Genomic DNA, 13,543 nt, shown 5'->3' on the forward strand with positions numbered 1-13,543 from the left:
CTGCTCCGGGCACACTGAACACTAGTAAACACCTCACTGTCAATCCAACCGGATCCAGACCTCTCCAGACCTCCTGAACGTTGACAGTGACACAGTATGTTAACCAGAGTTGGCTCCTGAGGACGACTCAGCCCCTCTGACCCAGCCTGGCCCGGCAGAAGAGGGGGGCCTTTCAGGGAGCTTTGCAGTCAGAGTAACTTGGGTTCAAATCCCAGCTCCACCACTTAATAGCTTTGGGGCGTAATCTCATTCCGAGTCTTTTTCCTCATGAGTAAGATGAGAACAATAATTCCTATGTCGTGAGGCTGTTGTAAGACTTATATTTCAAAATATGTGTTAAATACTTTTACAGGGCCTGTTGCCTTGTAGGTGTTCCACATTCAGTCATGAAGGAAGTTGTCAGAAACGGCTGAAATCCCTAGAGGGAGCAGGTCTGGGAGGAGAGGCCTTGGCCCCCTTGTTGCACAGAGCCTTTCGTTCCCAGCTCTGGCGGCGGATGACCTCGGTGGAGACTTTGACACCATCCTTGGGGCTGAGTTCCTCACCTCTTCTGTATCGGCTAAACATAGGTTATTCTGCGTTCTAAGCAAATCTTTAAAATCTTTAAAAGCCAGTGATAAGGAAGAGAGGAGAAATAGCCAGGCGATTCCCCACCAAAGCCACAGAGAGAATTTCCTCTGGGGAGAACCCCACATTTGCGTTCAGAGTGATCATCCTAAGCAAGAGCTGGTGCAGAGGATCAGGCCCGGGTGTGAATGGCCTAGTGTCCTCACAGCCTGGGATGCATGGACTCCTCCCTGCACACACAGGAGATCAAAGACCAAATGGGTTAAATAATTAAACAAAGTCTAGCGTATGAACCGGGTAATAAAATAGACAAGTCAACAAAGCACATTAAAAATAATTCTCTAATTTTTCACTGGTCATTTATGATAAGCAGTATTCAGAATGAACAGGTTCTTAAACTCCACTGAATTGAACGGGTTCTTTGGATGAAGCCTCTCCCTGGGTCGAGGCAGATTCTGCCTGTTGCTTCTCAGAGCACCCGTTCTAATTGCTCACCCATTGAATGGGCGGCTTTGCCGTTCTCCAGGCCGCCTGCCCCTGGCGGGTAGTGGTGTGTGGCCGGTAGAAAACAAAGAAGGCAAAGAGTCCTGGAGAAGCTTCGTTAACGCCTTCGCAGGCACGTACCTTTGGTTCACGGAGTTGAAGGCTAGAGTGCCTCTCCCTACCAGACCCCTAGGGTGCAGACCTGGAAAGGACTGTAGCCATTATCTACTCTAGTCCATCCCCTCATTCTACAGAGAGGCCCAGAGAGGTGAGCTGGCTTATTCAAGGACACACAGCTTCCAAGGGCAGGAAGTTCTATGGTCTGTACCCCACCTTGTCATCTCTTTCCTCCAGTGTTTTATTCCTTGCTCCTCCTCTGATGTCTGAGCGTTGCCATCTGTCCCCCCCCCACTTCCTCCCTCCTGTCCCCTGTTGCCCACGGTGTTTGTCCCGGCAGGTCGTTTAGGAAGACTCCGATTCCCTGAGCGACCCTGCCCTCCCCCGTGTCTTCTCTGACCCAGGGTGCAGGCTACCTTCGGCGCCATGGCCTTTTCATCAAGGTTCGCCTTCTGGGAGCAAAAGGAAAGTTGGGTCTCAAAATCCTTGTGCTTTTCCTATGTGCTTGGCATGATGTGTGCAGGCAGGAGTCTGGCCTCTGGGCAAGGGAGCTCTGGGAGCTAGAGATGGACTGGCGCATGTGTGTGTATTGGGGGGCTGGGGAGAATGACCAGGGGGCCATTAACTCACTCTTCTCTCTGGATGGGCTTCTGCGCTGAGTCATGCTCTTCCTCTGAGCTCCACCTCTGGTAAGCTGAGCTGCCTTTTGTCCCACTGATGCCCCTCCAAGTTAACCCCTCCACACCCTTCCCTCCCCACTGCTGCTCTGATTCACCCTTGGGAACTTGGGCTGCTGTGGGGGCGCCGCTGGGAATGGCTTTGGCTCTGAGGCCTCTGGAACTGGGTCTCCCCGCATCTGGACCATGGTGGGTAGAAGGACAGGAGCCAAGAGTCAGGAGCCAGGCCAGCTGGCTGCCTGGGTTCCAGAGCGTGATTCAGGCTGCCGCCCTGGGCGTGCCTTTGTGCGGTGCACAGTCCCCAGCTGGGCAATGGCCTATGACAGACAGAGCCCTTGGTTGGTGGGGGGGAAGCGGGGGGTGGCAGTGAGTCAGCCTCAGGCTAAATCCAGAGCTGAGCTCAGAGCAGGGCTTGGTGCCCCAGACATCTCGGGGGGCAGCCAGCGCTGCCCCCAGGGCTTCACCACTTGGGCAGGACGCTTGGGGTCCCCAGCTTGCATCCCTGGAGGGAGGACAGAATTGGAGCTGGTGAGGGATGCGGAATGGACTTGGAATCTGGGCCATCCCTGAACCTGAGCTAACAGCACTGCGTGCAGTAATGAGCAAGTCTGTGTGGTTTGTGAAACACTTGATGGTCCTCTGACCTGTGTGCTCAGGAGCTAATGCATGGTGTGATCTTTGGGGGCGTGGGGGGGGGTGAGTGATGGGCAATGGTGGGGGGCACTAGGCACAGACCTAGACTCTGCCACTCCCCCTCATTCCCTCTCCACCAGCCCCTCCCTTCCCTTTATCTGCTCCAATCCCAATTTCTTTTTTTTTTTTTTAGATTTTTTTAATTTATTTATTTATTTATTTGAGAGAGAGAGAGCGAGAATGAGAGAGAGAACATGAGAGGGGGGAGGGTCAGAGGGAGAAGCAGACTCCCCGCTGAGCAGGGAGCCCGATGTGGGGCTCGATCCCGGGACTCCAGGATCATGACCTGTGCCGAAGGCAGTCGTTTAACCAACTGAGCCACCCAGGCGCCCCTCAATCCCAATTTCTAAAGTAGCAGAGCCTGCTCTAAGGAATAATTGCCATTTTCCCTCTGTCCATAACAGTGTGAACTAACTTTGAAGCTTCGGCCCATTGAAAATAGCTCTATAGACAAGATGCAGCTTTAAAACTTCAGTGGCCATCCTGCTGGTCAATGTCCTAGGCGCTGCTAATCAGAGCTCAAAAGTAGCCAGGGACCCTGGTTACAAATGGAGAGTTGTTCCCCTCCTCTCCCCGCCCCCCCGCCCTCTGCCAGGTGGATAATTAACGTGATTCTGGACGAGTTTCTAAGGATCTTTTCCGTTAGGAATCAAGGACTCCTTCCAGTGTACCCACCCCCACCTACCCCCACCTACCCCCACCTACCCCCACTGTGCCCAGAAAGAAAGGCACCGACCTGCCTTTTTCCCATCCTCCCATGTGACTGGGGAAAGAAGAGAAACGAAATCCACTAGGACTGTCTGAGCTTTTGGAGGGAGGGATGCTAATGAGGGGCAGGCAGAGGGCTCATTCAGCCTGAGGGCTGGCTCCTTGAGGTCTGTTCTGAGCCAGTCTCAGAACTGAAGGAAACTTCAGAGCATCCACATTGTCTGTTCTTTTTCCAGATACATTATGGTGGCTGCTGGTTTCCCAACTCTGCCTCTCCCGTCTGACGTAGGCCAGCTAGAGCATAGGCCGAGCATAGCCAGAGCTCAGGCATCCTTCCTTCCTCTACACGGTGCCCCTAACCTTGGGGTTCCCTCCCTCAGCTGCATGGTTGGCAGTGTTGTGGGTCTGAGCTTGGCAAAATGTCTGGCCTCCTGAATCCCTTTGCCCCTGCCCCATTTCCTGCCTCCAGATGGCGCTCAGCTGTCTGGCTGGGAAGGCATCCAGGCTCTGGGCTGGGGGGAGTCACAGGGACCTAGATGCAAGTTGGAGCCACCTGGTAGGAGTCACCTCCCAGCAGGGCCCCCACGCTGGGGTCATTCCCTCCTCCTTAGTCACTAGGTTAGGGGACTCTTGTTCAGACACTCCTCGTCGGAGCCAGGAATGACTCTTGTCATTTAGCATGAGTTGAGTTATCTGGATCTTTCTGTCCACCCTGTAACCGAGGCCATGATGGCAATCTCTTAAAACAGTCCATGTGAGACGCGTGACTGGTGACTGAGGCCAGGGTTTCCCTACTCTGTGGAGTCTATTTATTCTTGAAGTTGTCCCTGGACGGTTTTGACTCCACGTCCTTCGCCCCAGTAGTCCTGAACATGCGGGAACTCTGCCTCCTAGGGAGGGAGGGCCCTTTGGAGGTTTTCTTCCTGTGCTTTTGATGCTGAGTTTCCTGCCCGGACCTGCCAGTGACCTCTTTGTCTGCTCCCGCAGGTTAAAGAGGAAGACAAAGTTCTGCCGAAGCTTGGCCCTCCTGGCAAGGAGGAAGGGGCTGTAAGTGCTTCTCTGAGCCCCCCATGTGTGTGCCCGGGTGGGTGTGCCCACCTGCCCTCGCCTAGTCCGTGAGGCGGGTCCCCAGAGCAGGCAGGCCCGGTGGGGTGCCCCTTCCTGTCTGGGGTGGCCCGAGGGAATGCGACTGATGAGGCAGAAAGTGCAGTCCGTGGGATGCCAACTTGGGGTGCGCGGAGGAGATGGGGATCCCGAGGCGCTTCAGAGACCTCCTCCGACCCCCCTCTCTTTAGTTTTTACCTTTAGGTCTTGCTTCCTGAACCCTTGGGGGGCCGGAGAGGCCTAGGTGGGCAGACCCTGAGCTCGGGGAGCACCAGATGAGAGCTCAGCTGTTGGGACTCTTCGTCCTGCTCTGGGTGGCACAAGACCAGCGCGGGGAGGGATTTCACTGCAGCTGTTCGGTCTCCTCCCAAGACCCCATCAGCTGCTCAGTGCGGGTGACCCGGAGGCGGGCTCCAGCTGCCCGGGGCGGGGGGCCCAGCTTCTCCCCCAGGTCATTCGGCCTTAAGATAGGGACCCTGAGCAAAGCTGGACTCATTTCAGGCAAGAGAGGGAGGCACTTCCAGAATAGCCAGGTCTAAAGATGGGGAGGACTGCGGTTGGCACAGGGGGCGGAAGTGCCGTGCTTTGTCACCCCGGATGGTGCCTGTCCCAGCTCCCCCACTTCCTTGGATGGAGTTTCCATCAGCCAGACATTGTGGCTTCCACCTGATCTGTAGTTAACCCTGCAAGGCGAGCTTGTGATTTCAAAGGGGAAGTGTTTGAGATGTGTGTGGGGGAGGGGCCTCGGAGTATCCAGATAGTCTGTGAAAAATCACACGTGAGGTGCCTAGAGGACTTCCTGGCACACAGTGAACACTGTGTGAGTGTCAGCGGTTGCCATCATCATCGCCACCACCTTCAGCTGGGGGGGGATGGGAGGTAAGCCAGGAGGGGGAGGGGGAGGGGCAGGAGCCGTCAGCTGGGGCCACTAGCCAGCCCCACAGTGCCCTGGCATGCCATGGAGCACTCTTGGTCCAAGAGGTTGAGGAAGAGGCACCTTCAAGCTCTCCTCTCCCCACCCCCGCAGCAGGGCCACCCGCAGCGAGGTGACTTGGCTCCGCTCCGCAGCCTCTCCCTGTGGTAGCCAGGGGTCTGTCCCCTCGGAGCGTCTTCCTGCGTCCGAGCAGAGATGGTAGCCAGCCTTGCAGGGCCCAGAGCCCAGGTGCACCCTGGAACCAAGGTCTTTGTTTTGGGGAACAGGGACTCACGCATGGCTCCTGAGTGGCAGGGCATTGCCTGACCAGCATGGAGCCCCCCGGGGTTGACCTTGCTCACCCAGGCAATGTGGCTGGCTTTGCAGGACATCTGCCCTGCTATTAGCCAGCCTGGCTTTCCCCAGTGGCTGTCCCTTGGGACCACAGACAGTTGCCACCAGTGTTGGGGGAAGGGTGGGTGCCTCAGGCAAAGTGCGCCAGTGTACTCCAGTCAGGTGCCCAGAGGCTGGGAGGCTGGCTGAGCCAGGGCCCAGCTCTAGGGCAGAGTGAATCGGCGGTCACTTCAGTGCTTAACCCTCCGTGGGCCCCAGCTGCCTCCTCTTTGTCCTATCATTCTGTACACATACTCTGGGAGCTGGGAGGCCTCCAGCCCTGGAGAGGTTTGCAGGAGGAAAACTGCAGACAGCACGCTGAGGTGGAAGCTTCCTGGGCCCGCACTGGTCTTCGTAGCCCCTGAGAGTGTGGGTGAGGGGTAGACAATGGCCACAAACCAGAGGAGCAGGAGAGACGAAGCTTGGCACATCTTGGGCCCAAGAATTGCTCCCTGACCACTGTTCTTGCTGGGATGGGTAGGTTTGGGGTCTGACTGCCCAGAAAGCACAGTGATAGACCGGGGACCACAGAGGCAGGAAACCCCAGAATGAGGCCTAGGATTGATGGCAGGAATTGGTGGTTTGGTCTCTCCGTGCCCCCTCTCTGCTGTGTTTGGGCTCACCTGGGTTGGGCCTTGGTTGCTGCCCTGACGTAGACCAGTGACTCTGGGACACCTCAGGGGGCCTCTGGGCACTCTGGGCTGGCATCTCACGGCCCTGTGCTAAGGCTGGGGATAGACCGCAGGTGACAGCAGTACCTGCTTGTACTTTGTGGGAGAGAGAAGCCAAACTTGTAGATGCAGTTGTCCTATCTGGAAGATGGATTGAGGGCTTCCTGGGGTAACCTCTTGGAGCTCTGGATGAATGGAAGGTCTATTCCAGGGCAAGGCGTGAAGTCACACCTCTCACTTCCTCTGCACGGGGAGGGCAGGGACGCAAGGGCTGATGCTAATGTCTGCCTGTATTTGTGTGACTACAGCCAGAAGGCAGCTCAAAGGACAGCAGTGGCCCATCTAGGAGTCCTCAGCCTCCCACCAGCCCTCTACCCTCAGAGACCTCCCAGAGAGCCACGAGCCCCGCACCCACACTCGCCATGAATGGCCCGGGGGCTGCCGCCGCAGAAGGCCCGAGCGAGCAGGCCCCGGGCCTGTCCCGGAAGAAAGTGGCAAATGCAGTTAGGAAGGTGGTGAGCAAGGTGCTGCCTGGTGAGGAGCCTGGGAGTGCCAAGGAGCCTTCGAGCAGAGGGGTCAGATCCCCCGAGCACCCAGCTCGAGGGAAGAGGGGAGAAAAGGCGGCTCCTGGTCCCAAGCCACCACCCCCTCCGCCTCCTCCGCCTCCCCCTGCCCCACCTAAGCCTGAAGCAAAGAAGGAGGCAGCCAAGGATGAGCTCTCTGTTGGTCTACGGAGCCTGATGTCTCGGGGCAGGGGCAAGGACCACAAGCCCCGTGGCAGGCAGTCTCTGGGGAAGGGGGAGAAGCCCTCCAGCCAGGAGCCAGGCTCCTCAGGGAAGCCAGGCTCCCCAGCCAAACCTGAAATCCCAGAAAAGCAGTGCTCCCCAGCCCCACCAGGAGAGCTGGCGGCCCTAGGCTCCACTGGCCCGAAGTCGAACCTCCCCGGATTGCAGCAGTGCAAGTCACCGGCCCCTGACGTGCAGCAGGAGGTACCCGAGTGTGTCACTAACCTCCCACGCCCCTGACCACCCTCGCAGCCGGCTTCCCCATGCCTCGTCAACATGTCCGCACAGCTGAGACGCTGGGCCGATGGTGGGGCTGCATGGCCTTCCTCAACCGAGTGCTGGAGCCCGTGGCGGCCTCTGCTCTGGGATGGGCCCCGCTAACCAGCATGCCGCTGTTCCTCGACACCCTTGCGTGGGGTTGGGGCCTGTTTCCAGGCTGCATGGTGTTGGCTGGAGGCTCCGGATCCCAAGCAGAGGTTCAGATCAGCGCTAGCGTAGAAAGAGAATTTCTGGAGCCGGGTGACCCGTGTTCAGCTCCCCAGCCACTCACCCTGTGTGGGATCTCAGCAAGGCCCCATCACTGAGCCTTCATCTGCCAAGTGGGGACAGGACAGGTCTCCAGTCCCTTCTCTGAAGCCCTGGGGGCCAGAAGTGTTTTGGAGCTAGTGAATTTTGTATTTTAGAAAGTCCTACATGATGAGCAGCAACCTGTAACCAAGCATAAATATTTTCGCAGCAAAATCAATGACCGTTCACATGGCAGGGGGATAGACTACAAACAGGTTTTGCCACCAAAATAGTTCAGAAAAAAGTCTTTTGTTTGGGGGAGCTTTCGGATTTTGGAATTGCAAACAGGGGCTAATCCCAGCTTTGAAGAGTTGCTGTGAAGATGAGGAATGTTATCCGCCCTGAGCCCAGTCGCTGGCATGGTGGGTGCTCCACAAACGGTAGCATGGATAGTGATGCTAATAACGGTAGTTTTAATGCCATCATTGCCATCACTACCTTCTTCAAGCCTGGCCAGCAATTCCCTCTGGCAGCAGGACTCTTGAGAAGCCCTATGCCTGGGTGGCAAATGGGCACAGTGGGCCCCCTTTGGATCTGAGGCCCCATCTGTCCACAAAGTACCCTCTAGGTGGGACAGGAGGCTGAGAGGCAGAGGGGAGGACCTTGGAAGGTGATGCCTACATGGCTGGTCCTTTGGTCAGGGACAGTTCTTCAAACTTCCCCATTTTGTGGAGCCTTCTGAGGCCTATGAGGTTTGGCAGGGGAGGAGTCAAGTTTCACCACTGTTTCTCCCAGGATGTTGCATGCTCTTCTGGCTGGAAGGGCGGGGTGGGGGGTGGAGCGTAGGGCACAGCCTAAAGGCCCTCCCTGACTTCTACCTCCTGGGATTCCTAAGGTCCCAGAACCTGCCTCGTTCCCTACTCCATTCTTCCTGGGTTTTGCAGAATTTAGAGAAGAGCAGACTGCAGCTTCCCGGCCCTGCTGGCCTGCTCTGAATCAGGGAAGTCACTTCCTGGCACCCAGGAGTTGGCAGGGGCATTTTGGCCTGACTGGCAGGCCATGAGGGAAACTCAGCCCCTGACTAGAACCTATAAGTAGCCAGAGAGTGTCATGTGCCTGTTCCCGGGCCTTGCTGCCCTCCCTCTGGCTCCCTGTCCCTCTCACCAGGGTGGAATTGGGGGCTGAGATGTGCCCTGACCTGGAGTTCACCCACCTGTCACCTGGGCCTGGGGCAGGGGCCATGTGGGGACATAGGGCCATCCCAGTGCTGAAGTGGTTAGGACTGTGAGAAGGAAGAACCTCAGAATTTCCAGGCACCCATTCTTTTTTTCTCATCCAATAGTTTAAAAACTCACGTTGATGCCTGGCTTGCCTCCCTGACCCTACTCCACTTGCCCACTGGTTCCCAGCGGCTTCCTAGGCTAGAAGCTTGGCATGCTGCACCCCACTCCCCCCCACCCCACCCCAGGCCAGGACTAACGGTAGTTTAACCTCTAGGCAGGAGCTGCCCCTGAGGTCCGGCTGACCCCCGCAGAGGAGGCCCAGCAGCGCCTTGAGAGGATCTTCACAGCTTCTGTAATGCCACCTCTCATGTATGGTTCCCCAGGCCCTGGCGCTCCTCCTTGCCGAGGCTGGCAGCCAGACTGTGGGTGTCGGGGCGGGCGGGGGGAGCATCTGACTATGGAAGGATGACTCCATGGCAGCCTGGGGGCCTTCACGTGGCCTTCTCACCTGAAGGAATAAGAGAAGACCCTCTCTAGAGGGTCTGAGCTGTGAGGCCTGTTCCGGGCGACCCAGAGCCCTGCGCCCATGGGAGGGGACCCCTCTTGGCTGAGGATCCAGCCCCCTTTTCTGGCCCTGGAGGACATGGCTTGGTGCCAGGGCCTGGTGGGTGGTGAGGCGGGAGCTCACTCTCCCCTCTTTGGGTGCACTGGCTCTCCAGACCCAAAGGGGCCTGTTAACTCCTTATAGACAAGGTCTATAGGACAAGCCTGGTCTATAGACAAGCCTGGCTGACTCCACTTCCTCTTCAGAAAGGTCTTTAAGTAATCAGACAGAGACAGGTCAAGTCTGGCCGCAGGGTCTGCCCACAGTCCCTTGGTTCGTGGGCAGGTGACTGGTGGACCCAGTGGCGTGGAGCCTCTGCCCGCCACAGGGCGGTGCGCCTGTCTGCGAGCGGTGCAGGGCGCAGTGGGGGATTGAGGAAGGGGGTCCTCAGCTTGGGCCTGCTAGTGGTCTTGTTCTGAGACTTGCTCTATGGTGTCATTCTGTGCAGGGGCAGCAGCTCCAAAGGACAGCCCTTGTTACTGGGGGTGGCATCTGTGTGTGTTTAGAGGCCAGGGATAGCCCCGTTCTGGGGTCCGCTGGCTACAGGGGAGTCAGGCTGACCACTGCCCTGAAGATGAGGCCCAGAGCCACCCAAGGGGCACAGGCCCTGAGTGTGGGGAGGTGGCCTGACCTGGCCAGCTCATAGAAGAGCCTAGTTCAGGATGCACTGGATGTCCCACCCAGGAGAGACTGTGGCCAGAGGCAGAGTGGCATACTCCTGCCCAGGCCACAGTGAATGACTTAGCAGAGTGTCTTCTCCGAGATGTCTCATAACAGGTGTCTCTTCGCCAGGCTGGGCCTCTCCTTCCGGGTCTGGCGTCTCCTTCCTGGACTGGGCACAGTTCACCTGCCCAGGCCAGCTTCCCATCCTGGCACTTGAGTCTTTCCATCCTCACCCTGCACCCTGGGCAGCCAGAGAGTACCCACCCACTTGGCCTAGGGTGCTTGCTGAAGGGGACATGCCAACGGTCTGCTTGTCTTCACCCCTCTTTCTCTCTCTCTCTTCTTTGCTTGCTACTGACAGCTGGACCCTGAGGCCGCCTCTCCTGCCCACAGCCAGGTAGGGTGCTCCTGCCCCCCTCAGGAGCCCTCCGCTGCCTCCAGCGACCACCCGCCACCCCTGGCCTGTACCTGGGCTGGCGTCTGTGCTCGGGCCTCATGCTGGAGTGTAAGGCCTCTTTCCCCTTCTGGCTCCCACCCGGTGTCTGGGGGTGGGGGGGATCCTTGGAAGAGGCAGTGCCAGAAGTTTGAGATGGGGCAGTTCTATGTCAGGCCCTTGGGGAGGGTCCAGACGGGGTGTCACCACTTGAGTCTGGCCTTGTGGCACATGGTTTTTAACCACTGGAGCCCAAGAGCCGGGCAAGAGTCCTGGTTTCTAGGGGTTTCAATTCTGCTCACTCTGGGTAGAGAAAGCCGAAAGGCTGAGCCCCTCCCACCTCCCACTCTCATGCCCAAGCCTGAAGATGTGGCATTCTCTGGCTCCACCTGCTGGCCAGTATGGGAAACCTATCTTTGAATTCATTCTAAAGGATTAATTCTAGGCCACAACCCTTTTTTTTTTTTTTTTGAAGTTTTTTTTTTTTAATTTTATTATGTTATGTTAGTCACCGTACAATACATCATTGGTTTTTGATGTGGTGATCCACGATCCATTGTTTTCGTATAACACCCAGTGCTCCATGCAGTACGTGCCCTCCTTAATTAATACCCATCACCGGGCTAACCAATCCTCCCTCCCCCCTCCCCTCTAAAACCCTGTTTGTTTCTCAGAGTCCATAGTCTCTCATGGTTCATCTCTCCCTCCAATTCCCCCCCCCATTTTTCCCCTCCTTCTCCTAATGTCCTCCATGCTATTCCTTATGTTCCACAAATAAGTGAAACCATATGATAATTGACTTTCTCTGCTTGACTTATTTCACTTAGCATAATCTCCTCCAGTTCCATCCATGTTGATGTAAAAGTTGGGTATTCATCCTTTCTGATGGCTGAGTAATATTCCATTGTATATATGGACCACATCTTCTTTATCCATTCATCTGTTGAAGGGCATCTCGGCTCTTTCCACAGTTTGGCTATTGCGGACATTGCTGCTATGAACATTGGGGTGCATATTAGGCCACGACCCTTTGATGTCCCCTAGTTGTTAGGTTCCAAACACTTGACCCATAAAACGTGTTTTCACTTGTATCATGTGATTTGGGAAAAAAAATAAAACATTGTGATTTTTTTTTTTACAAAGTTACATTTCTTCAACTAACAAAGAATTAGCCTTTTTTTTTTTTTTTTAAATGTCTTCATTTAACAATTTAAAATGTTGCCGGCCCCGTAGCAATCATCCTGTGTGAAGGGTGGTTTCACTGGTCATGCTTCCCAGAGCCTGTGTAGTCCAGACTTCTCTCTCGAACGGGAAAGGACCATCAGCAAGGAAGAGGGAGTTATCTGAAGCCCGGATCCAACCTGGGAGTAGAACCCAGATCTCTTTTTCTTTCAGCTCCAAGAAATGTGACAAAGAAAAGACTTATGTCTCCTTGTCCTTCCCGGTCCCTCACCCAGGGGGTCGGTGACACAAAGTAGTGTCTGCGCCTCAGCCTCAGGTCTCCTCTCAGAGACTGACTGTGGTTTAAGCTGCTCCAGTACCCATCCGCGTGGCAAGCAGGCCTTTCCCGTGTCCTTCCCTGCACCACCACCCCCCCCCCGCCACATGTCTGACCATGCTGTTTCATGCCCTTGCATGGCCTTCGCCTGTCCTCCTGAGGAGGCGGGAAGGAGGAGTGGAAAGAAGGCCAGGCCAAGGCTAGGACTCAGGACCCGCAGATCATGTTGCAGTACGGAGTCCTCCGTAGACACTTCTCTCCTCAGGTCTTGAGGAAATGCCCTTTGCCAGCTGGGTGAAGGAGGGCCTGTTAGTCGGCTGAAGGCAGAAGCTGGGCATGAGAGGTCACAGTAGCAGCGGGCGGGGGCCCAGGGGGCGGCGTGCGGGCTCAGGACACCGACCCTACAGGCCCCACGGGGAGGTGGGGAAGAGGGTGGCTGAAGGTGGAACCTGGTTTGCTTTCTTGTGGTCTGTTCTCTTCTGGGCTCGAGTTCTGAGTGTCCCTGTCCTTCCAGACCCTCAAGGCTGGCGTGGTCCCTAACTCTGTGTCCTCGTCCTCAGGGCTCCTCAGGATCACCCCCATCCCCTGGCTTCCCCACCTTCTTCCTGTGACGCCTCCGATGTCCCCTGTTCTGTATCTGCCCCCCAACTGTCCCCCTTACCCAGGGACTCATCTGGAAGCACTTCCCCTCACATGTCTCCTCTCTCCTGCTCTCCTGACTCAATGTTTTCCAGAACAAGGACTGACTCTTTATTTCCCCCCTCCCTCTGATAGGTGAAGACAGAAGAGCAGATTGCAGCGGAGGAGGCCTGGTATGAGACAGAGAAGGTGTGGCTGGTTCATAAGGATGGCTTCTCACTGGGTGAGTCTGGGGAGGCCCAGGGGACAAATGTCTGGGCCTCTCAGTTTTCGGGGCTGGGTATGCCTTCTGGGTCCGGTGAGGCCTGGGTGGTGAGTGAGGAGAGCCCAGGGATATAGCGGGGAGGAGGCAAGACCACAAAGGGCCCGAAGAGGGTGGCAAAGGTTCCCAGGCCTGGGTCTGACTGTCTGTCCCCGCTCTGTAGGCAGTCAGCTCAAATCTGAGGAGCTCAGCTTGCCCGAAGGGAAGGTGCGCGTGAAGCTAGACCACGACGGCGCCATCTTGGACGTGGATGAGGATGATGTGGAGAAGGTTTGCAGGTGGCGGGCACAGGAAGTGGGCTGGGCAGGGCAGGCCTGTCCACTGGCAGTGCAGACAGATTCTGCTTCTTCAGTGCCTGCCCGCCTGTCCTATCACACAGGCTAACGCTCCATCCTGCGACCGTCTAGAAGATCTGGCTTCGCTGGTATACCTCAATGAGTCCAGCGTCCTCCACACACTGCGCCAACGCTATGGCGCTAGCCTGCTGCACACGTACGCTGGCCCCAGCCTGCTCGTCCTCAGCCCCCGGGGGGCCCCCGCTGTGTACTCCGAGAAGGTGCGGCGACCCCGAGGCTACCATGCTGCCTCCTGGACCCACCCATG

At 56.7% G+C, this 13,543-nt stretch overlaps 1 protein-coding gene across 12 annotated transcripts in view; it reads left to right on the forward strand.

Annotated features, from left to right (window-relative positions):
* Window positions 1-13,543, forward strand: part of MYO18A (myosin XVIIIA) — a 95,572-nt gene that overhangs the window by 36,727 nt on the left and 45,302 nt on the right. For 3 of the 12 annotated variants that reach the window (XM_078068122.1, XM_078068126.1, XM_078068125.1), the window contains 3 exons: window positions 12,814-12,901; window positions 13,104-13,210; window positions 13,320-13,496. In XM_078068122.1, the coding sequence (XP_077924248.1) occupies window positions 12,814-12,901; window positions 13,104-13,210; window positions 13,320-13,496 (372 nt within the window). Of the gene's footprint in view, window positions 1-4,232; window positions 4,293-6,634; window positions 7,316-9,115; window positions 9,194-10,469; window positions 10,614-12,813; window positions 12,902-13,103; window positions 13,211-13,319; window positions 13,497-13,543 lie in introns of all 12 variants that reach the window. The other 9 variants (XM_078068119.1, XM_078068124.1, XM_078068123.1 and 6 more) reach the window with 8 other exon arrangements.

Source organism: Halichoerus grypus, chromosome 2 (assembly GCF_964656455.1).
Source record: "Halichoerus grypus chromosome 2, mHalGry1.hap1.1, whole genome shotgun sequence".
NCBI lineage: Eukaryota > Metazoa > Chordata > Mammalia > Carnivora > Phocidae > Halichoerus > Halichoerus grypus.